Raw genomic sequence first — 23,714 nt, forward strand, 5'->3', positions numbered from 1 at the left:
GGGCGGGGCGTCCTTGGCGGGGCGGGCGTGGACGGGGCGGTGCGAGGCCGCTGCCTCCACGCCGCCTCCGCTCGGGTGTTCATAGCCGGGCAAGGGCACTCGAGAAAAGGAGCTGGATGAGCAGCTGCTCGCGAGTCGGCCGGGCAAGAGCGGGCGGCAGGAAGGCAGGTAGGAAGGACGGACGGACCGACCGACCGACCGACCGACCTCGGTCGCTCGCTCGCTCGCTCTCTGTCCCCTGCCCGCACCTGCTCCGCTGGCACTCGGGGCTGTGCGGTGCGTGCTGCCGCCGCGTACCGCCATGGCGGGGTGCGGGCAGCGCTCCGGGCAGCGAGCGGCGGGAGGGAGCGAAGATGGCGGGAGGTGGTCCCCGTGCTGAGGGACCGCTGCGAGGGGCGGCGGAGGCCAGGGGTTCTCGGGGGGAGCGGGCGGGGCTCCTGCAGCCGCGACCCTGGGGTGCGGTCCTTCCCCTCACAGAATCTCGGCACCCGGAGGTCAGCCTGCTCGGCGGGTTCCCCCGGGATGGTGCTTTTCCCAAACAGTGCGAAGCTTGGTTGCTTGTCTGTGGCTTATTGCCCAAGGGGACCTCAAGAAATTCGTGAGAGGAAGCTCTGGGCTGCTTTTGGAGTTGTGCGTTTTCCTGATGGTCACAAATGTGTGATCTCGAAGGACTCTAAGTGTGTCTGCCTCTGTTTTTTGTTGCTTGATGCTCATCACTTCCTTCTGGAAGTTGCTGTGAAGTGCTCTGCCTTGCTACCTGCCAAAATAAAATCTGTCTGTGGCTTTAATCGTGTGCATGGGCCTCACTTCCCTCTCACATCTCTGTGTTTTCCCTACAGGTGCTCCGGAAAACAAGAGCTGCTTTGCTCCTGTCTGCTGCGAGTGTCTCGTAAACAGCATCCCATTGCCAGGGACCCCGCAGAGCTCTTGTTAAATGTGAGTCTTGTCCTCCTTTTCTGTATGGCATCCAGCCCATCAGCTGGTGAACTCTGTCTTGCAGACTCCTGTCTCTGGCCACACATCCTTCCTTGTGTCAGTGTCAGGGCACCTTCCCAGCTAAAGAAGGGAGTGGTGCTGCTTGTAAATTAGTTCGTGTTTTAGCTATTTTTCTCTTATGGCCTGCTGAGATGATGTTGGCAGCTTCTTCAGGAATTGTAGCTTTGTCTGGCATCAGACAGGATCCCTGATGCTCTGCTGGTCTGTGGTGAGAAGGATTCCTTGTGCACATGTGTCTGAAGGCTGGCAGGGTTATTCTGCTTTATGAAGTTTCCCAACACTTCCCCAGATGCTTATCCTATCACACTTGCAACATTCATAGGTAACAACACAGTGTTACCCTTACTCTATGAGCTGATAACCACTGTTTTGTCAACTCATACAGACAGTTTCTTTCTGTGCCATCTGCGGACTGCTATGATATCTTTGTGCACAGCTCAAACTTAGAAAACCCTTCTCCTGGGATGTCAGAGTTGTATGCTGTATGAGGTCAGAACACTGTCAGGCACTAATTAGAGACTGCATATGTATGAGAGCAAATTGGCATCTCAGAACCTGTTAGTGCTTGCAGGCTTAATGCTGCTTGCTTGTAGGTAGGAAACAATATATATCCAATCAGGCTAGTTGGCACTTACACCTAGCTTTACACACAAGTGATTAAAACATCAGAGGGAAATGCATGGGAATAAGGTGGTAAACTCCAGCTTGTCTTAGGCTGACCAGCTGAGCTCACAGAGGAATTCCTCTGCTGCCCTTGAAGCTAAGACTGCAATATCTTAAGGGGAAAAGCTGTGGCACGATAAAGAACAGAAAATGTGGTGGAGGCAGATGCAGATGTGAATGGAGAAGGAAGTTAGATGGAAGGGGGGTGGGGGGGCAATACAGAGTCTGTTAGTTGTTAGAGTTTTTGTGTGAGAGTTATATTGAATAAAGTTGAGAGGACTTCCCTCCAGATAGCTTGTCCTATTAGGATTCATGGTTTAATTTCTAACCTGAACTAAAAAAATCATCATCATCATCATCATCAGAGAATAGTGGTAATTTCCCAGTAGGAGGTAAAAAATGGGAAATACGAACGAAAAGATTTAAAAGGCAAACTGAAAGAAGGTATGTTACAGTTGTGAACAAACAGTTTTTGAAATAGTTACGTGGTTGTGATCCTCTTTCGTGGAAAAAAAATGGTTCCTTCTGCAAGGAATAGCAGGAATGAGGTCTGTGGTATGAAACATAAAACAGAGAGACAGCAGTGTTTTAATTCTTCCAACACCTTTTTCTTTTAATCCTCAATTTCTGAATTCATGTAACTGCATGAAGATATCAAATTTCAAGTGGGTAAATTTATAGCTCCAGTATTTGAAGTGGAAATCTTGGAAAATACTATTCCAACAGAAAGCAAGAAAAAACTGTACTTTTAAATCTATGGAGATGCCTATAATGTGAAAGCTGTGATACAGCTTTGTTACACGCAAAAACAACAGCATTACTTCCTCTTCTGTATACCTGGAATGGGCTAGACTTATAAAAAGGTAAAGCACTGTATCGTTCTGTCTTATAACCAGACCTCTTTTACAGGCAATGTTTTCATTTCCCTCTTCCTTCATGTTTAACTGCCTTTTTGCTGCTGAATTCTGTTCTAGCAGTTTCTGACCTGTTGTTTCCATGTCTGTTCTCAAGCTTAGGGTAAATATAAAGAGAAGACTCCCTTACACCAGGTATGCATGTGGAGATAACCTGATCTAGTGGAAGTATTTCAATCACACAATCAATACAAGCTGTTTTCTTAAAATACTTCTTGAAACACAAGAAATGCAGCTTAATCTTAGGTTGGGTTTACTGTCAAGAATTGATGGTAGCACAAATGAAAATTAGTCCTCCCTTGGATACTACAGAGTAAGTCCCTTACTGTTGCTATTTGAGGTAACCAGCCAGGAGATTTTGTGGCTTCCTGCAGTGGCCTTATTGCTGTTGTACAAGAACAGCTTGTTTCTTGCCCTTCATGTCCTGAGCTTGCTGTGCCTTTTGCTGGCATGCTGCTCTTTGCCTCCTGTGCTGCTTGAGGTCCAGCAGTAGAAGATTCAGTAACTTCATCGCTTGTGTCTGGCAGTTCACCTCTTTCTTTAAATGGGACTCTGCTCCTATGAGTCTCTAAGTAAAGTGACTCAGTGTGTTGCCTTGCAGTGAAGACAGATAATTAGTTAATTATGTATGTGAGTGACTGGTGGGTTTTATAGTTCTGTTTTGTTTTCATCCCAGTGGGACACTGCAGCTCCTGGGAAGTGACAGAGAGCTTGTTGTGGCTGACACATGTTCAATGGTTTGCTTCCAGAAATCACAGAATAGTTTCTTGTGGAATAACTGTTGTTGAGGCATATGTAAGGAGGAGCTGGTCTAACTTGACTTGTAGCTTGCAGTTGTCTGAACTCAGTGCAGGGCAGTGGAAGCTGGTAGAGGAGAGGCTGAAGGTTAGCTAATAAACAGCTGTAGCTAAACCCATTCCCCATTTCCATCTGTGACAAGCTGTCTCCTTATAATATTTCCAAGTCATAAGCAAAGAAGACTGACCTGGAAAACTGCTGGTGTGTGGAAGAAAGCCATTAAAACTGCAGTGTGGGCAGACCTGAGTGCCTCCTGCTGACAATAGGAGAGAAGTTTTACCGTGGTGTATCTGGACTTGCTGTTTTCCAGTCTGAAATTTCCCTTGCTTTCAGGTAGCTCCTCGTGCAGAAGGTTGCCACTGTGATTGCAGGTATTGTTCTGATCTCTGTGTCAGAACAATACAGACTTTCCTGTTACTAATGGCAGCAGTGAATTTTTTTCTAGAGCTCACTGAATAGCACTCTGTCCCAGTTTTCAGGAAGGCTTTCCCTGCCCCGGTATGTCCACATCAGCAGATTGGTTGTCCATATGCACAAAACTACTACTGGGCTCAGCACTGGCCTCTGTTATCTTCTGCTTCTGAATCCAGGCTCTGAGGGCCAATGGGCTTGAAACCTTGTGGGACCACCTTTGTTATTCTTTTTAAGGCTCTCTTGCAGCAAAGAAAAAGTTTTGGGAGCAGGGGAGTTGAATGAAGTGTGGGAGCAGCATGCTTGCTAACTCTGACCATGGAATCAGTGAAACTTGAAGTACAATCTCTTTCATGCTTTTTTTTTTTTTTTTTTTTTTTTTTCCTTCCCTGCAGAATAGAACCAAAAATCCTTCAAGTACTTGTTCTTGTAGTTATGTAGGACAGAAAGCTGGCAGGAGAGAAACTGGGAAACTCTGTGCCTCTGGAAGTAGAAACAAGATCTATGCTCTGAAAAGATGTGTTACTATGATTTATGTTGGAAGATTTACTTGGTAAAAAGCCTGGTAGTTATCTGTACTCAGTTGCATTCATGTTCTTTCTTTCCCCAGCTTCCTTCTCTTACTGTTTACTACAGAAATTTTGCCTAGCTTTCTTCAAGGGGGTAAAATTAGCCTCTCCTTGTTCTGAATATTCAGACTTTGATATTAATGTCCCGTTAATCATACAACTGTATTTCCAAAGATACAGTTTGTTGAGTTGTACATCAGCAGTTGTGTTGTTTTCAACCTGTGTCTGGCCTGTCATCTGTTTCAACAGTAACAAACTTAATCAGGCCCTTTATTCCATAACAAAGTTACTGCAAAAGGAAGAATGTACCAAGAGCATGTAATACCAATAGGCTCAGTAGCAAGCATAGTAGTAAAAATCAGTGTAATTCTTTCTGCTATTTTTTTTTTTTTTTTTTTTTTTTTGTCTCCTGTATTTTCACAGATCTACTGTGGATTTCTGCCACTGAATCCTAACAGGAAAAAAAAAAAAAACAAAAACAAAACAAAAACAAAAAAAAACAAAAACCAACCCGTCAGTCTGAGGAGATTCAGTTGTAATGTATTCAGTGACTGTTCCAGTACCACTAGGTGAAGAAAATAATGGACACTATAAGAAAGCTACTTTTTTCCTTTTTCTTTTTGGGGCCATATTGCTCTGTGGTGGATTCTTGCTTTCAGTTTTCACCCTACAGTCATGCCCTTTTGAAACCTTCAGTGATTGTAGTGGGGTCCTGAAGGCTTCTGGGCCTGTGCTGGGTGTAATTGGATTGCTTTGCATTTTAATTGCAAGATCAAGGGCCAGGTTTCATACAAGCCAAAGACAATTGCAAAATGAGCAAATATGTCACCTTTTTTTATGTCGAAAGAACTGCCAGTTTGTCCAGTTTCTCATCTTTGGATTCCTGTTTTTGACAAGTGGAATGCTGATTAGCATCCTGGGTATTTGGGTCCCTGGCTGCAGCCCTGGTGGGCCCAATATACAGCTCAACCAGACTAGCAGTACTGATGAGGACCTCCAGGGCTGTGGATTCCTGTCATTTCAAATCCTGGGGCCTCTCATTGTGCTTACTGGGTTGTGTTTCTTCGTGATAGCTCACGTTAAAAAGAAGCAAAACTTAAATCTCAACGAAGAACCTTTGGGAAATGAAGAGCGTACTCAGAGCCCTGAATCTTTTCAGGTTACACTAGGTGAGTAAATAATGTGAGAACTTTTAAACTTTCTATTTATCTATTAATATTTGTCTATTTCAGGGATTTACTCTGAGCGTTACATGTTTGTGCAGTAAGCATACTGATACTGTAATCTCCCACCAGACAAGCCAATGGGCAGGTTGCTTTGTCTTAGCTGTTTTCTGTGTAATCAGTTCAGTTGCCTTTCTCCTGGGGAATTAACCTGTCTTTTGGCAGCATCTGATTTATAATATGGCACAAATGAGTCCAATCTCACTTCCTTTCCCAGAAAGTGTTGCTAACACTCCAAATCACATGTCTCATGGTTTCTGTGACTGTGTCTAAGACTTACATTAGCCTGGAACTCTGACCTCCCCCCACCTAAAAAAGCAGTTCATAAGCTTTGTATTATATTTCCCTGAATAATGGCCACCTTTTCTATCAATCTTTAGATGTAATTGCAACATGGTTCTGTTAATTGTAGAGCATACTGTATTTAATGAACTATTAAGAGTGAATGATGCCCTAAGTAGTACCCTACTGTTAATAAAGCATGAATTTATTCAATATATAGATTATTCTGATAACTTTCTAGTTCTGAGGAAGGATGAATGAGTAAATTATAGCATTGCTCAACTGTCATCTGTCAGGACTTGAAGTCCAGTAAGCAAGGCAGTTGCTCTTCTGTCTGTCAAACTGATGTACAGACCTGTAACTTGATGGTCCTTGAAAAAGATGAGGGTTTATTGTCAATTTTCCACGATAAATCAAAGGGGCATGGAGAATCAGTCTGATTACTTTTTAAAGGCAGTAAAGCAAATTTTGTGGATTTCTTCCTTTCATAATTCCATCAAGGAGCGTAAAACTCGAAGGTTGAAGAGTGAGGACTTACTGACAGTCACCACTGTGCCAGAATGTGCCCCTGCCTAACTCAACATCTGTTATGTTCTATGACTTGTCAGTGCAAATTGCAAAATAATAATAATAATAATGAATGCCTATATGAATTATTCAAGCTCAGTGATTGATACAAACTTTATTTTTAAAAAACAAAAGTGTAAGCTCCTCAAATGCAAAATCGAATTGACAGGTAAGCAACACAGTACACTTAAAACTGAATTATTTATCTACAGTTTTGTGGTACTCATGTTAGTAGTGTGCCTGAGTAATTTGGCAGAGAAACTGTCAAAACATTCAAAATCACAGAATCATAGCGGTTGGAAGGGACCTCTGGAGATCACCTAGTTCAGCCCCCTAATAAAGCAGGTTCCCTATAGTAGGATGCACATGAAAGTGTCCACGTGGGTTTTGAGTATCTCCAGAGAAGATGATTTCACAACCTCTCTGGACAACTTGTTCCAGTGCTCAGTGGTCCTCAAAACAAAGGACTTTTTCCTCATGTTCTCATGGAACTTCCCATGTTCCAGTTTGTGCCTGTTGTCCCTTGTCCTGTCACTAGCTATCACCAGAAAGAGTGTTCATTCGCTTGACCTCCCTGCTCCTCCTCTTTAGGTATTCATAAGCATTGATAAGATCCTCTCTGTCTTCCCTTCTCTGGGCTGAACACCCCCAGATCTCTCAACCTTTCCTCATAAGGGAGATTCTCCGGGCCCCAGACATCTTTGTAGATTGCAGATGGACTCCTTCTGAGTTGTTCTCTATCTTGAACCAAGAAGCCCAGACCTGGGGCACAGTATTCCAAATGTGGCCTCCAGGGCAGAATAGAGGGAAGGGAATCACCTCCATCGCCATGCTGACCATACTCTCTTTAATGCACCCCAGAATGCCATTCTTGGCATCTTCTTGGCCACCAGGGCACACTGCTGGCTCATGGCCAACCTTTTGTCCATGAACCTTCTCCACAGAGCTCCTCTCTAGCAGGTCAGTGCAGGTTAGGGGCTGATGTGTGTGGTTATTCTTCCCCAGATGCAGGACAGTTCACTTGCCCTTGTGGAACCCCATTAGATTCCTTTCTGCTCAGCTCTCTAGCCTGTCCACGTCTTGCTATGTGGCATCACAGCTTCTGGTGTGTCAGCCACTCCTCCCAGCTTTGTATTATCAGCAACCTTGCTGAGAGTGCACTCTTATCTGTTCATCCAGGTCACTAATGAAGATGTTCAACAACATGTAATCAGTAATCGGGGCTATCCGTGACTCAAATGTTTTTTATTCTATCAGTATCTACTTCAAGGCTATACTTAGAAAATGCCTGTTTTAGATGCATGAGGAAAAACCAAGTACTCGTCTGCTCTTAAGCTGAGCCAACAGTAGCTGTTGTCTTTGTATTTGTTTCTGAGGACAACCAACATGTAAGAGATTTGTCTCTTTGCTAAATGAATCACTTCCTCCCACTTAGTGGTATTTTCTAGAAGAAATATTCCGTTTATGATTGTGCTTTTTGGGGGGGGGAACAAAACTTCAGTGTGCACCTGCATTGCAGAATATAACAGATCCTTATGTAGCATCATTGCTTTTTGTCTTAAAAGTTAGACAAGTACCACTACCATAATTCTGAAGACAGGAAACATTCTGAAATTCAACTAGAATAGACAGGGGAGCTCAGTTTTCCAGAGGTAGTAATTGGTGTTTCTTTTTCATAAGGTGATGCTGTGTTGATGTTCCCACCTCCACCACCACCATATTTTGCTGACCCTCTGTCTCCAGCTGTGACACATTGTCTTATGTCAAGTGCTTCACCTGCACCTCCACCGTACCATTCCGTGTTAAGTGATGGGTAAGGCTGTTTTATTGTCTGTTTTGTTGTAGTTTGTTTGTTTTAAATCCAAGATGGTTTTTCAAGGTATCCAAGATTATGTTCTTAAATAATCACTGTTAACTCTATGCTAGGCACTATGAAGTTTTCTATTGCATCATTGAACTTCCTTTAGATACTTTGCTTTTCTGGTACTGAAATATCCTCGTATAAAAGAGGAATCACATTCCAAAATATCTTTTACAAAAGTTAAACTTTTAAAGTTTATTACTGGAAGGGATGTCTGGTGATATTCTGTGGAAGGTTGTTAGTTTTGGGTTTTTTTTTTTAAGCCTTAAACCTGTGGCCTTATTTAGATATTACTTGATTGGAGTTCTTCCATAGACTGTCAAGAAAAGGTACTCCTCACAGCAGTTCCCCAGTGACATGGTAACCATGCTGCCAGATTTTAGGAAGCCTCTGCAGAGCCAGTGCAGTGAGCACTTCACAATACATATCTAGATGCCCTGTGATGCTAGGAGTGCTACTTTAGTTTGTGTCCTGTTCTCTTGATGACTCCTTTGGAAAGTCTGTGCTGGCTTTCCCTGATCATTCAGTGACAGTATGGTGTGACAGGATATATTGATAATGTGGAGGAATAGCAGAGAATGTTCCAGGGAGCTTAAAGGGAAGGTTGCAAACCCAATTTCATCTCAAGATAAGGAGGCTGTCCCATGCAGCCACTTTTCTACACACTGAGCATAGGTGACTTGCTCAATGCTGCCACCACCAAGCTTGTGCAGCAGGAATTTCTGAATGAAGAGTTGCTTGCATCATAAGAATTTGCAGGGATATCTCCCTGTGGGATCCAAGCAGTGGGTTCCTATCTTGAGGGTGAAAGAGGCCGCATACCAGAACTAGGTAAGGCCAGGAGGTAGATGCCAACATACATAGAGCCCTCAACTTATTTTCATGCTCTTGATGATTCAGAATTGAGGACCTTTGGAAGGTCCTCTATGAGTCTTTTAGGACTTGTTCATCAGGATGTCCTTAGTCTGCAAGACTGCACAGCATATCAAGCACCATCACTGCAGCAAGAACCCCATCTGCCTAGCTGTGTCCGCTTAGCAGTAGCTACTGGGTTGTTTCTATAATAGCTTTCCACTATACTCCAGACTTCTGCTCACGAGTGGCAAATTCCACAAGCATCCATACCAGCTGTCTGCCTCATGTCAGTACTTCAAAACTCTACCATCTTCCCCTCAAAGCAAGCAAGCACAACCTCAAAGACCTAAATGCCACAGGAGAAGGTTTGTGATAGCAGTGTTTATTCCTGTTACCATACTGTTTGAATCCATGTTTGTGCTTTTCTGCAGTAAATTCACACATAGCTTCAGTGCTGTTACTAAGAAGTGAGGTGACTATGCTTTATTCCTGCTCCTTGTGCAGAATTGTTCAGTGTAGAAATGTACATGTGAGCATGAGATAGCTCTGAGAGTCAAACATAAAGAATGAAGTCTTTGCTTTTCTTGGAAGCTGCTTAAGTGTAATATGCTGAGGGCCATCTCTGAGGTGAGATGAGCAAGGTACCAGAACGGTGTTGGCGCAACTGAGATCCAGTTGTAATGGTCAGAGGAAGGTTGTGAATACCTCGTTGCTCACTTTTGCTTTCATTGTGAGCTTAGTAGTCCACTTGTCCGGTTACTTCTGAGTCTCTGTCTTTCAGCAGCAATGTAATTGCATATGTCTAATGTGTTGCTGGAAAACTTATAAAAACTTCAAGTTACCTGTAATTTAAGATCTCAGGCAGCTAGGAATTTTTGTTTTAGTTATGCAATTCTAAGTCTAGTAACCATTTTTACAGAAGAAGTGGAGAATGGACTGTGGTAGACTGCAAAAATGAAGATGCATTAGGAGTAAAGGTTCAGAGGTTTAATAGGATTGCCCTGTTAGAAGCAGCTAATACCCCTAAGTCAGGCTATGATGTGAATCGGAAGGGAGTGTTTGCTCTTTCTTACTAAAATAATGGAATTTTTGTGTCATAATGAAACTCTAATGCCTATGTAAGTTGTTTCAGGGATTCCTAAAAGTTGTGCATTCATATACATTTATGTAAGTCAGGGGTAAGTTTCACTTGCTGTAGAAGGAACTATATTAACACACAATTTTCTGTTTTATAGAGCACAGTTTGCGGATGATCAAAGAACAGTTGCTGTTAGAGACGAAGAAGCCATATACACAATTTCTGGGTGCAGTTCACCTTTGGTTATCTCTCCAGTGCAGTTTTTCTTCTCTGAACCACCTCCAGGCTATGAAGAAAAAGCATCAGTGGAAAGTAATGAATATTCCCTTTCTTCTTCTCTTTCATCTTCTTCTGTAGTGACTACTGACACCAGCTCATAGAGGGCTGTCAGGTAGACCAAATTTTCAGATGAAATTGTACACTCAGATTTATGATCTTTAAATTTATTTACATTTTCTAATAAAATCAGTAACACTGCATTTGTCTGTTTTTTCATTAACAAGCATAAGTGAAGAGTTTGGGTTTTAAGAAATAAGAGATAATGCTGGACTTTTGAGTTAGTGGTAAGAAGGGATTCAGTTCACTACAAGAATGCTGAATGTTCATCTTCTTGTGTTTTATGCTTCAGTTTCTGTATTTAGTTCTTTATATAATGAAGGCAGAAAGTTGTGACTATTTTTTTTTTGCTTATTTTAGTTAAACCTGCTTGGAGTTTCAAAGAAGAAATCATTAGAAAGTGTTCCTTTTTTTCTGTTTTTGTATTACTTTGTGGTAAATGCTTGTCTGCTGTTACTGATTTCATATGTTCTCGAGAGCATCAATGATAGCAGTCTTAAAATATGGACCATCATAAGATGGGGAGCTAATATGCTGTGGAGACCTTAAATGGTTACATCTTGGTCTGCCTGGTAATAAACACTACATGGCTTAATTTAGTCACTCTCTGGTCCTTGTGTGAGTATAATCCACAAGAAAATAACTTTTATTCAGTGGAAGAGTCCTGTGGCAGCATTGAGGATGGTTAATAGTCTAATACTTTAATTATGGTAATGACTGATTTCAGGGAGATTATACTACTGTTGTATATTGTTTGTGGTTTACACAAGCAATACCAATTAACTTCAAGGACGAGATCCACTTAACAACAGTATCTTTCAGGAGCAAACATTATTTACCAGCTAATGCAAGACATACTATTTCATGGGAACGTGTACAGCACATGTTTATAGCTGACAAAGCACTTGCCACACTTCCCTGTATTTCTTTCAGAAATACAGCTTTCTTTAGGCTCATCCATACCTGTGTGGCTCCAAAAGTCAGTGGCTGCTGCCTGCTGTCATGGATTGACAAGAAGTTGCAGGTCCACTTTAGATGTTTGCACCTGCTCCCAGATTGAAAGCTGTGCTTGTAGGAGTTGAGGATAATTAGCAGGAACTAAGCTGCTGCTAGTATTTGGTGCACTGTGACTTGCTGTGAAGTCTGCTGCAATCTGTGAAGAAAAACTGACCTAATTCTGTGCCTGGAAACTGAAGGTGACAAATCTACTATTTCTGCTAGATTCAGTATGAACTTCTACCAGTGTCAGTGCACCCCACAGAAGTGGTCTGTCCTCAGTTGAGTCCTTGGACATCTGCATGCTATGGGACCTCGACTGCAGCAGGACTTGTTTTCTGTCAGGATGAATTCTAGAAAGTTGACTGTAACAGCACACCCAAGCTTTGAATTAATCAATCAGGTTCCCTCCTCTGCCTGGGAAAGGCATTTGCCTTGTATTTCACATGAACATGCTTTTTGCCACCAGAGTAGGCAGGGAGATGTTTAGTAACTTCTGCACTTGGCCTTTTGTTTCTACTTATGTGTTATTCTCTCAGCCTTGCAGGAGTAGCAGTTTTTGTAGCAGCGTGAAGAAACAAACTGGTCAGTGACATGGAGTTGTATTTAGTCATCAATAGAGCTGGAAACCAGCAAGTGAAGAGGGAGATATGCTTATACAGCAAAGGAGCTGAGGAACTCATTTTCTTTAAGGTTAAAAGTCAAAGACTGCTTATTCTAATACAGAAATATATATTTAATTATGTTGTAATCTTTTTCTTTCTTTCTTAAAAAAAAATACAGGCATATCTGCCTGCTAACTATAAAGGCCTTACGAGCTGTCTGCAATCAGTTTTTCCTGAGATGTATCAAAGAGATCAGGCACATCAAGTAAAATATGATGACTCTGAGCTGAGTCTTCAGGAAGTGAAACATAATCTTACTATTTTTCTTCGAAGTTATTGTTCCTTGATCTTCTACCGCAGAGTCTCCCTTGTGCTTCACTTTATTTCTGAAAACCAGGCTTGAAGGAAAGCTGCTTGGAAGCAGCTGAATGGTTCTGAATTTCCTGGGAGTGGTGGATTTACTTACTCTTTAAAATAAGGCTTTGCAACAGAAATTTCCTATGTATCATCCTGAGAAAGTTGCCTACTAAATAGTTCATCTTACAGCTGTGTAAGCACCTTCTATTTTTGAATTGAGTGGTCATTCCTTTAAAATTCCCTGGGTGTGCTAAGTGCATTTCCATGACTTTTTGAACACTGACAGCTCTCAACGCCAGGGCAACAGCATTTGCTTACTGAGTTGTCAAAATCTATTTCAGCAAGGTAGAAAATGTGAAAAAAAGACTGGCAGCTCCACATGCACCACTGATGGCCACCACTGCATGAACAATATTAGTAGGAGGAATTTTTTTATGTGGGGAGTAGGGGTAAAACGCCCATACTAGAAAGAAAGCATCACCTTGTAAAACTATAAAAGTAGCTTAAAATAACACAGAATAGCCATTTTGTTGAGGAAATGACTTACTTTACTATTGTAGTAGTGATCTTATAACCCCCTTAATACCTTAAGGTTAGCTTAAGTGCTTGACATGCAAATTCTAGCAAGCAAATCAAGTTAGTTACTGATTCACATACTTAAACAGGCAAAGTGGGAGGTAAGGACTGCTTATCCTCTCTAAGTGAAGTTAAGGTCTGTTTGCACTGTCATTGCTTAGCTTCTAACTGGATCAGTATCACCCTTTGGATATGAGAAGTTCACAAATGCATGAAGGGATAACTCTTTTCAAGGATAAGTTTCTTCCTGCATCCCCAGCACCCAGAAATTTTGAAAACAAACTCATCTGTAAAACTGAAATTTCAATGATTTTTTTAAATGGTGGCATGTTTTTAGGATAGCCCCGTCCTTGACCTCTGCCACTTATAACACCATATCACTCTATCCCCTTTCTATCCTACCTTCTAAAGTCACCATTCATGGGTCACATCTGTGTCCAGGCAGACATTTCTGCCAGTGCTTCCATGCTTCTGCAGTTGATGTGTCTGCTTTCACGTAGAACTGTGCTCCCTCCTCGACCATACATGTGTATATCCATGTGTTTGTGTATGGAAACACCTTTTACTTGATTGGACATCTGGCATGACAGCATTCCCTGGGAGAGAACCCATCCTGTAGCTAGAAACTGCTGAGGGCAGCTGGCTGAACTGGCTCCGTTTGGCATGTTTCAGCATTGGGGCTGGCACTGCGGCAGTACAGGGCCACAGGGTATGAGGCTCACTCATGGTTAGTTGATAGACTAACGTGTAATTTGTGATTTTCACTGAGGATGCCAAGTACAGTTTCCTTTCTATAGGAAAAAAAAGTTCTTTTAGTCCAACCACTTTAGCCACTCTGCAGTTGAAAATCGTATTATGGAGTTGTATTTTGTGCCTTCTATTTTAAGAGCTCTTTTAAAATAAAGCCTAGCTTTCTTTTAGAGGTTCTATAGCTAGGCCCCTGATTCTGTGTAAGAAATATAAGAAAACAAAACCTTACTATGACAGACTAATGTTGTGAAGCACGGAAGAATTGATAGCAGATAGAGAGGAGAAAGGAAAGATGACCTGAGACCTGTTAGTATCTGCTAGGAAGACTCTTTAACTGGGTTAGAGAATCAAGAAGATACAGGAAGCCTCAGAAAAACGTCTTCCCAAAGCAAGACAGTTATGCAGAGGAACAGTAAGCAAAGCGGTGGCTGAGTTTAGGAGTAAGGTCCCTGAAGCAGATTGGAATAACACTGCAGAGAGGTCTGAATACAGTATCCATTCTGAAAAAGGGTCCAGAAGCCAGCCTTTGAGCTACCTGAAGATAATGGGGATATAGTCTCCCATTTCTCTGCTTGACAATACTGAGAGTAATATTCTGCATGATGCTCTACTGCAATTAAAACAGAAAGATTTTAGAAAACACATTCAAGCCCATTTCCTGTGTTTCACCAGATTGTTTTCACCACCATTCATTTAGCAGTTATTCCAGTTAAAAGGGGTGTGTTTATTAAATCACTGTCTGTAAGTAAGTTCCCAGAACATCCACTTGGAAAAGGAAAGTATTGGCCTTAAAAAATCCATGTGATTTGGTAATCTCTTAAGACCTTGACATCTGCCTGGCTTTGGCACTCCTTGGGGAAACAGTGGGAAAAATGTGGGGAAGGTTAGAAAAAAAAATGTTCTTTACAAGGAAAAGTGAAATTTTCATTCATCCGATCGTCAAAGTTGAAATGGCAATTAGTCTTGGAAGAAATCACTCGTATTCTCCAGCTTTGCTGTGCACGTCCTCAGCAAGAAATATACCATATCCCTGGCCACAGACAAGGAACATAGCCCAAGGACTGCTGCAATACAGGAAATCTCTGATTCCATACAGCATCTGAGCACCACCCCTACAGAGGGCCCAAGGAAAGGATCCAGAACAACTCTCTTGTAAATAACAGTTGCAGAGCACTTGAATCATAGAATCATAGAATCGTAGAATCACCAAGGTTGGAAAAGACCTAAAAGATCACCCAGTCCAACCGTTCACCTATTCCCAATAGCTCCTACTAAACCATGTCCCTCAACACAACATCCAGCCTTTCCTTGAACACCCCCAGGCTCGGTGATTCCACCACCTCCCTGGGCAGTCCATTCCAGTGCCTGACCACCCTTTCTGAAAAGTAATACTTCCTCATGTCCAGCCTGAATCCCCCCTGCCGTAGCTTGAAACCATTCCCCCTGGTCCTATCACCAATGACACGAGAGAAGAGGCCGACCCCCAGCTCACTACAACCTCCCTTCAGGAAGTTATAGAGAGCAATGAGGTCTCCCCTGAGCCTCCTCTTCTCCAGGCTGAACATTCCCAGCTCCTTCAGCTCATTGCTCATAAGCCCTGTGTTCCAGACCCCTCACCAGCTTTGTTGCCCTCCTTTGAACACGTTCCAGGGCCTCAATATCTTTCTTGCAGTGAGGGGCCCAAAACTGGACACTGGAATGACTGAGAGTAGATACTACATCTGATGTGATACTACATCTCCACATAACATCAGCGCAAAGACAGCAATTGTAATACGTTGATTTAAAGAGAATGTTGGAAAGCTTGGAAGATTAAGCAAATGGAGGCAACAGTGATTCATGGTATGGAAAAACCTGACACACAGAGAGCAGTAACAGAAGTTCATTCAATGTATTTAAACAGATAAAAGATTAAAGATGATGTAGGTTTTAGCTATAATTACCAGTGCAATGATGGCTTATCTAATATTTCAGCAGTTCTTAATTTGGTTACAAACCCTGACCCTCTCCTCAAGTCTTTACCTGGTGTTGGGAGAAGGGCGAATCCGTGATCTTGTCAGAAATTTTGTTGGCACCTTCGGTAACAGAAGAGCCATAATAATGACTCTGAAAAGTTCCTGGACATTTTAAAGGGAATTCAGCATTAACATTTCTCAGGGTGTCTCTGCTGACAAATGAGAAGAGAAAGACACAGCAGTATCCCAGCATCTCCTCGGAAAGTTTTGGTGAGCAGTCATGTTCAGAACTGATCTTAGAGCACAGTAGCTCAAGGCACTTTCATTAGTTGTGAAGAAGCCATCCAAAAGAAGGTGAGTTTTCTAGAGCTATTTTTGTTCCAACAACCTCAGGATAAGCTTGATTCCCCAGAGCTGCTGGTAGCAGGAAATAGCATTATGCTTTCTACCTCCTGAGGAGTAATCTCTGTACTGTATGTGCTTCCCTGCTATGCTAATCAAAACAGATTGAGTAGTGGAAGACTTTTCCTCTGTAAGGAATTACACAGAAGCGTTCTACCAGAACACTCTGGCAGCAATTACTTTTGTCTGAAATCATTAGGAAACAGAAAGTCTCAACATTCAATTCATTTGTCTGTTTAATATATGGCAGATAGGTAAATAATCCTGGTGCTTTCTTGCATAGAGCCCCATCATGCTATGATATTTACTGCAGTGGGAGAAGATGGGAACATGCTTCTGCTCACAGCTTAGGTACATGCTGGGTGCAAAACAGCTGCCACAGGACACTGTGTTATCCTGCCATTATTGCAGTGCCAGTGTCAATCATGAAGGCCAGGTATTCAGGGAAAGGACAGGATATACAAGCCACACATTGCTGTCAGAAAGGATTCCAAATGATTAAATAATTTCTGAGAAAAATATAATGTTCCAGGTACTGCTGAATACAACATTTACCATACAGGTCAAGATCCCTTGCTCTGCCAACATTACAGAAGACATTTCCACACAGTGACAGCATATCTGGGTTTTAATCAGTCTAAACTCTGAGGAAGGGGTGTCAATTCCATAAGAAAAATGTCCACAATTAAGGGGAAATCACTAATTATGCTGTCTTCAAACAGCCCTGGCTTTTGCTGAAAGCAAAATTTCTACCACAATCAGCAGCTTCTGCAGTCTTTCCAATGCCCTGTTTTTGTTTACCTCCCCACCCGCCAACCACTCCCTCCCATCAAACTCTCAGCAAGCTTCCTTTGATATCTGTATCAACCACAGAAGCTCTGGGCTGCAGGGCCAGCTGCAGCATGGTCTGGACATGGCTATAACCATCACACTTCACAGGGCTCTGAAGCACAGCAGCAAAGGCCACGTATCTTCCTGTAGACATGAGTTGCCAAATTGGTGGCCCAAGGAAAGTGAGTGAGTCATTGTGCTGCTATGGAGTGATGTATGCTGTCCATATGTTGGATGCATTGGCTGGCAGGGGGCCTAGGATAAGCTTCAGGGATCTCCACTTCCTTTCTCTCCCATTTGGCACAGGCAGGGTGAGGAAATATTCGTGAGGGCCAAATTGAAGAAGAGGATAATCAAAAAGATAAGTAGCCATGCAAGGGTGAAGCCGTTTCGGAAGCAGTGGTGGTAAAGCAAGAAGTCTTTAGTGGTCACTTCAGGCTCCACTTCCCAGACCTTTATTCTTGTAAGCAAAGTTTGTTCTTTCACATGATGGACTCTGTTAACCATACACGCACAGCGTCCTTGTATAATTAACCTGAACCTTCAACTTTCAATGCTCTGCAGAGTACCTTGCAAACCCCTCTCTGCTGAGAAAGATTCGTGATACTTGGTGATGGAACAGAACAACAGCAACGTAGAGGATTTCTCCCTGAATGTGTTTTCTGTCACTCCTTACCCACCGAGTAGGTCTGATGCCCTGGTGTCAGATGGGGACAAAGCTGGTGCCACTCTGCTTTTCTCAGGTGTGTTCTTGGGACTGGTGGGGATCACATTCACCGTGATGGGGTGGATAAAGTATGACGGCCTTACTCACCTGGAGTGGACTCAGTTACTAGGGCCTATCCTGCTTTCTGTTGGGGTAACTTTCATCCTGATTGCCGTTTGCAAGTTCAACATGCTTACATGCAAGCCCTGCAAAGAAAGAGAGGAGAACACATTAGACGTCGAACAGAACGCAAGCGGACAGTCCTTCGTGTTCACCGGAATCAACCAACCCATAACTTTCCACGGTGCCACGGTGGTGCAGTACATCCCCCCACCTTACCCAGCACTGGACAGTGCAGCCACCAGCCCTGGCTACATGCACCCTGTGCTCAGCTGCTGCGGGGCCGTCTCCCCTGGTGTCTCTCCCATCCCCAGCCCCAGCTCTGCTCACTTCTGCCCTGCCTACTCTCTGGACAACCCCGCTTTCACCTGGGATGAGAGCTGTGCCAGTTACCTCGCAGAGAACACACGGAACCAAAGGTACATCTTCTGAAAAGTCTTAGCACGGTTGGGCATGGGCTGTATGTGTTTTAAGGTGTGAAGTATGCTTGCAAAGCAAAAAGCACCTCCCTTTGTATGTTCTCCTCCAGACTTTTTTTCTCTTGATTAGGAATATTTCTTGAGTAGAGAACATTAAGACATAGAAAACATTTTAGTTCAGGTTAAATTCACTTAAGAATTCCTTCAATTTTCAATCTATGGAATATCTTGTTATTTTTAAAGATATCTGTATATATGTTCCTGTTCCTGCATGTTTTTTTTTTTTGTTTTTTTTTTTTTTTTTTTTTTTTTTTTTAATAGAATCATGGAATGATATTATATTGAAGAGAATTCAAAGCCCACCTTGTTTCACAATCCTTCCATAGGCAGGGCTGCACCCATCAGCTCAGGCTGCCTTGGACCCACCCAGACTAGCCTTGAGAATGTCCAAGGATGGGGCATCCACAGATTCTCTGTGTGGCTGTGCCAGTGACTTTTGTTTGCTTGTTCTTAACATTCCTCTTAGTCTATCAATCAGAAGATTGTTATTCCATGCCCAGGCAGAGCGTCCCACACAAGCAAAATCACAGCACAGGAGAAGCCCACAAACAGCATTTTCATGAGGATGAAAGGGTGCCAGGCATTCTCCCTGCCAGTCACACCTGCAGCAATCTTCCAGCCATTATCACTGTCCTAGTTTTTGAGGTATATACAACATCACTAACAACAACACTAACTTAACTTACAGCTAAGTGTGAAATTGCTTTCATCAGTCAAAAGGCAATCTTGTACTTCTTTACTCTTACAGGAAAACATTCAAATTACAGGACTTACTCAGAATTATATCGTTTCTAGAAGTAATTCTGTTCCTTTATCAAAGTCTCTTTGCAAGCAGCTGGCAGCCTGTTGTCCTCAGCACTATGCACAACAGACATGGGCAGCAGAAAATAAAGATCACCACCTGACATTTTTGTACTTCACAAAAAGATTAGAGCCCATTGCTGAATCACAGTAAAAGTTCATCTTGTAATGTTTTCCCAGGCAAAACTCACACGGAGGTCAGGAAGTTCTTTGCCCAGACAAGGCTGACAGGACAAAGAATGGAGGTTGCTTCATGCTCTGTGTTTGAATTTTTTTTTTATTTTTTTATTTTTATTTTTTTGCATCCTCTTCTCTTCCTATTATCAGATCAGAAGACAGCTCTGATGAGCCAGAAGAACTTCTGGAAGACCCCTGTGAAGAACTATCACCTCCTCGTTACGAGGAAATATATCCACTGTCTTCATAAATAACTACTGACAACAGACTGCTTCTGAGAGACACCAACTTCTTAATCCTTACAAATCTTTTCTTTAGCACTTGCACAATACACAGGTGCGAGCACAATGATTTCAGCTGTACTGAAATGTGCTTTAATGCCACTGAAAACATTTAACCAACCCCTTCTTTTTGTTCCTCATGCTATTTTCTCTCGTGCTATGCAGTTCGATAGCAAAACCAATTAAACTCAAAGATGCAAGTTCAGTCAAGTTTTTCCCAACGAGGATCCCAAATTCCAGACTTGCTGAAATAGTGTGAACAGTGAATGCAAAAGATGTCACGATTACTCCTGGACTTCCAGCATCATTAGAGAACATTGGATTTGTTCTCAATGTATTATTGCCCCTTGATTGTTTGGGGAACTTCAGAAGTGCCCAGATGTCTGATTCACAGAAGTGCCCATAGTGTCTTTGCTTAGCCTGATTCCTTAGAATGGCTTGCTCATGAACAAGTCCACTCCACAGGTTGACTTCCTCTGCTTTCACCCAACCCCATAGGTAATTTCAGAGCATTCCATTGAGTCAGAGCATCCCAGATGGGAGAAAAAGATCCACCATGCATCACACTCAGTTTCTTTCCCTGCCAATGGGGTACAAAGCATTGTCTCCCACCACAAGTACTAGTGATGGCTAGGTTGACACCACAAAAGCAAAAGTCACTGTTCTGGAGCCTTGGCAGAAATACGTGGTTCTATAGGTACTGAAGGCATTAGCAGGCCATGCTGTGACCCATAGCAATCTCCTCTGCAGAGGGGTCCATTCAGAGGTGACTCTGAAGCACACAGCTCAGGCTGAAGTTCTCTCAGAGCACCATGGCAGCTACATGCTGCAGTGGACTTTATTGTTTGAGTCTAGCTTGCAGGACTAACAGAGTTCCATACATTACATCTACAAGTCAATCTAGATCTAACAATAGGTGCCGGTTCACAAGTGACAGAATCTTCAGTGTGAAGGTCCTGGAAAGCTCTGCTCAGGAGTCGTTTTACCCTCAGAGCAATGAGAAGTGTCTGCATGGCCTCACTAGCGATGAAGGTATGTATTTGAAGGGAGCGGCACATCCAGAACATCGTCCATCTACATGGAGCTTCAGGCACACATCTGCCTCCTGGACCTGTGTGTTCTGAGCATGCCAAGAGATTATTAGATTAGATATTAGGAGGAAATTCTTAACTCAGAGGATGGTGAGGCACTGGCAGAGAAGCTGTGGGTGCCCCATCCCTGGATGTACTCAGGGCCAAGTTGGATGGGTGCTGGGCAGCCTGAGCTGGTGGGTGGCAGCAGTGGGTTGGGGCTGGGTGAACTTTAAGGTCCCTTCCAACCCAACACACACTGTGATTGTAGGAGTCTATGAAGGCCTTTGAAGGGGTGCAGGAGAAATTTCATGGTTGAAGTGCTGCACTCAGTGGTGCTGCAAACGGCACTGAGAGGCCACATTTGTAATGCAACATTTAAGTTGATTCTGAGCAGGATAAGTAGCTGCAGCAGCAGCTACTGGACAGTGCCTACAAAACATGCAAGAAGTTTTCTTACTAGGGCAATGTGGAGCATGCTGACTTTCAGCAGCCTGGTGTCAGCAGGTAGCTGGAGAGACGCCAAAGCACATGGTGCTCAGCACTGTCTCAGTGAGACTGAGTGAGAGAGCAGGAGGTCTGAAAATAGACATAATGTTCCCTTGTGGAAACATCTTGCTCCCCTTCCAGAACTTACATGGAGGTGAACCCATCCTCTGCAGCAGCTAGCTGGAAGTTCCCCGGTCCTCAGGAACAGACACCTGCACTTAGCACGTAGTGCTGCTGAGTCCAGAAGCACAGTGGGAACACAGAGGACGGGTGTGATGGGTCCAACTGCAGGACTGCAGCCAGCACTCCTGGCTGATATCTCTCCCCTGCAACAAGAAAGTTCTCTCTGTCAGAAACCACAGACTTGCCGCCGCTCTTTTGCTTTCCTCACATACATGACATGGCGTGTTACCCAGGGAAATCAGAGGGTTTGTTTTCACGGCATCTAATTGCACTGCTGGAGTAAATAAAGGAAATCCAGGAGGTTGCTCCATGGACTTGATTTTTAAGGTTTATTTTTGAAGAAGCTCATCGAAAGAGTCCCGGGTTGCCTTTTTTGGAGAGATTACTGAATAAGAAATTTTTAATAACTATGTATTAAAATGATCCATAAGATGGATTTTGTCTGGATTCAGTTGTGGTTTTATTGCTACATGGTTTCCTGGAAATCTCCAGCCTGAGGACTTTTCCTTGTTGTTCTAATTGACTTTTAAAATTATTCTTGTCTGTTTAATAATGATACAACACCCTACAAAGGCATTTCTTCTTCCTCTTCTTTCCATCTTCTACTTTCATCTTTTCTCCAATTTAACAATTCTTATTCCTAACAGCAATTTTTATTTTATTGTATTTTATTGCTTTTAGTGATACAAGCTCACTTTTGAGCACTATGGTCTATTTCTGCCTTACAGTGACAGAATAAGCACATTTCTCCAGACCTTCAAATCTGAAGCGAGGTAAAACCTAGGTAAAAAATGACACCAACGGTTTCCTCAGAACAGCCAGAAAGTTGTAATGGAGATGTTACTTAGTATATTTATCATTTATAGTATTGCTTTTGAAGCAAGATTATTGCTTTTCTCAAACCACCTGTAATGCTGCGCGCCTTGCAGAATGACACTTTAATAAAGTTTTAGAGATAAAGTTTTAGCCACAGAGTCAGAATGTTTGGTGTGATTGTCTGTTGGGATTTTCTCCAATAAGATTCCATTTGTAGTGTTTCCACTGTAAGCTGGCTAATATTTAAAACTGGTAGAGATGAGTCTCTTACTACAGGTGAAGATAGGTACAGTGTGTTTTTTAAAGCAAAAATTCTGCACAGAGTATTTCAGGAACCTTTCTCACCATGCCAAATGTCACGTGCCAAATGCAGCTGCAGGGTGCAGGTTTCTTTTCAGATAAAATCTAAATCACAGCTCTGCTTTTAGAAGTCACATCTGTCGTATCTGAAGGCTACGGGAGCCAGCGATTGCTTTCTGACAAGATCCTAATTTCACCTGCTGTCTCCATCTCTCTTCTGCCGTGTTCCCGTACACACACACGGGCACAGAAACGCTAGAGCTCACGGCTAGGGAGGAGGGCTGAGACACTCTACAGCATTATCTTTAAACCGAAATGGGATTTCGGAAACTGGGGCCTCGGGAGGGCAAACCAGAACCCTAAATGGTTCTGCTTCCCCTCACCCACGCTGCAGCGCGGCGGGGAGCCCAGCACTTCCCCGAATCCTGCCGGGAGAGCCCCGTTCCGTCCCGAGCCGACACGGGCGCGGCCGCCGCCAGAGGGCGCCACCGGCCCCGCCGCTGCCCGCCGGGGATCGGCTTTGCGCCGCCAGTGTGAGGTTCTTCTCCTCCGCTATGAAAATTAATGGGCTGAAAAAAAAAAAGCACCCCGAGCTCTCGTGGGAACGATAGTTGGCTTGGGAAAAAATACCCCATGGAGGACAGCATAGTCACATCAAAAACAGGGTATCAGGGCCCTCACTGGAGGAATGGGCCTTTTTAAGGAATTCAGCCTAGGCAGAGATGCTGTACTTGCAGCTGTCCTCCTCTTCCTTGCCCCCCTCAGCAGGAAGGAGCAGGGGGAACCTGAGGGTGAAGAACTAGGGCATGCTGTTTATATACAGCACACGCTTCAGTTTGCGCCTGATGCAAGTATCACTCTTGGCTCCACTTTAACTGTCAGAGCGAATAGATGTCAGGAGGATGTGCTGAGCATCCCTGTGGCCACCCCATCCCCAGGCAGGAAGCAGCAGGTCCAGGAGCAGAGCAGGTGGGCCTGAACAAGCTGGGCAGGCCCACAAAGCAGGCCACCAGGTTCTGAGAGCCCAGTGTGCATTCACTTCATGTTGGAGAGCTTCTGTCAGACTCTGTCCTGTGAACTGGGTGCCTGCTAGTGACTGAAATACACAAGCTGTTCTCCTCGAATTTTCTGGCTTGCTTTACCCACTAGGCATTGATCAGCTCACCTGCAGCCACCTACAATATAGGGGAACTGGAGGCAGAATCTGTCCTGCTGTGCCCTGCAGGCTGGGGGCTGTGGTCACCCCCAGGAGCCTTCCTTGCCATCA

The 23,714-nt window shown here is 43.4% G+C and overlaps 2 protein-coding genes across 2 annotated transcripts; both read left to right on the top strand.

Annotated features, from left to right (window-relative positions):
* Nucleotides 1-47: 47 nt before the first annotated feature.
* On the top strand, nucleotides 48-11,152 carry TMEM171 (transmembrane protein 171). Its single transcript, XM_042875537.1, has 5 exons — nucleotides 48-168; nucleotides 840-936; nucleotides 4,775-5,520; nucleotides 8,104-8,236; nucleotides 10,375-11,152. Exons 3-5 carry the CDS (start codon nucleotides 4,890-4,892, stop codon nucleotides 10,595-10,597), a joined length of 987 nt encoding a protein of 328 aa, XP_042731471.1. The 5' UTR covers nucleotides 48-168; nucleotides 840-936; nucleotides 4,775-4,889; the 3' UTR covers nucleotides 10,598-11,152.
* Nucleotides 11,153-17,599: 6,447 nt separating this feature from the next.
* On the top strand, nucleotides 17,600-19,558 carry TMEM174 (transmembrane protein 174). Its single transcript, XM_042875471.1, has 2 exons — nucleotides 17,600-18,270; nucleotides 19,459-19,558. Exons 1-2 carry the CDS (start codon nucleotides 17,639-17,641, stop codon nucleotides 19,556-19,558), a joined length of 732 nt encoding a protein of 243 aa, XP_042731405.1. The 5' UTR covers nucleotides 17,600-17,638.
* The last annotated feature ends 4,156 nt before the right edge of the window (nucleotides 19,559-23,714 follow it).

The sequence above is a fragment of the Lagopus leucura genome, unplaced genomic scaffold (assembly GCF_019238085.1).
Source record: "Lagopus leucura isolate 7727_CA_CO unplaced genomic scaffold, USGS_WTPT01 Super-Scaffold_100014, whole genome shotgun sequence".
Lineage (NCBI taxonomy): Eukaryota > Metazoa > Chordata > Aves > Galliformes > Phasianidae > Lagopus > Lagopus leucura.

Excerpts from the sequence above, each read along its gene's own strand:
- TMEM171 (XM_042875537.1), top strand. The coding sequence starts at position 4,890 with ATGTATTCAGTGACTGTTCCAGTACCACTAGGTGAAGAAAATAATGGA. Across the intron at positions 5,521-8,103 it reads ATCTTTTCAGGTTACACTAG|GTGATGCTGTGTTGATGTTC; the intron begins GTGAGTAAATAA and ends CTTTTTCATAAG. Across the intron at positions 8,237-10,374 it reads CATTCCGTGTTAAGTGATGG|AGCACAGTTTGCGGATGATC; the intron begins GTAAGGCTGTTT and ends TCTGTTTTATAG.
- TMEM174 (XM_042875471.1), top strand. The coding sequence starts at position 17,639 with ATGGAACAGAACAACAGCAACGTAGAGGATTTCTCCCTGAATGTGTTT. Across the intron at positions 18,271-19,458 it reads GAGAACACACGGAACCAAAG|ATCAGAAGACAGCTCTGATG; the intron begins GTACATCTTCTG and ends TCCTATTATCAG.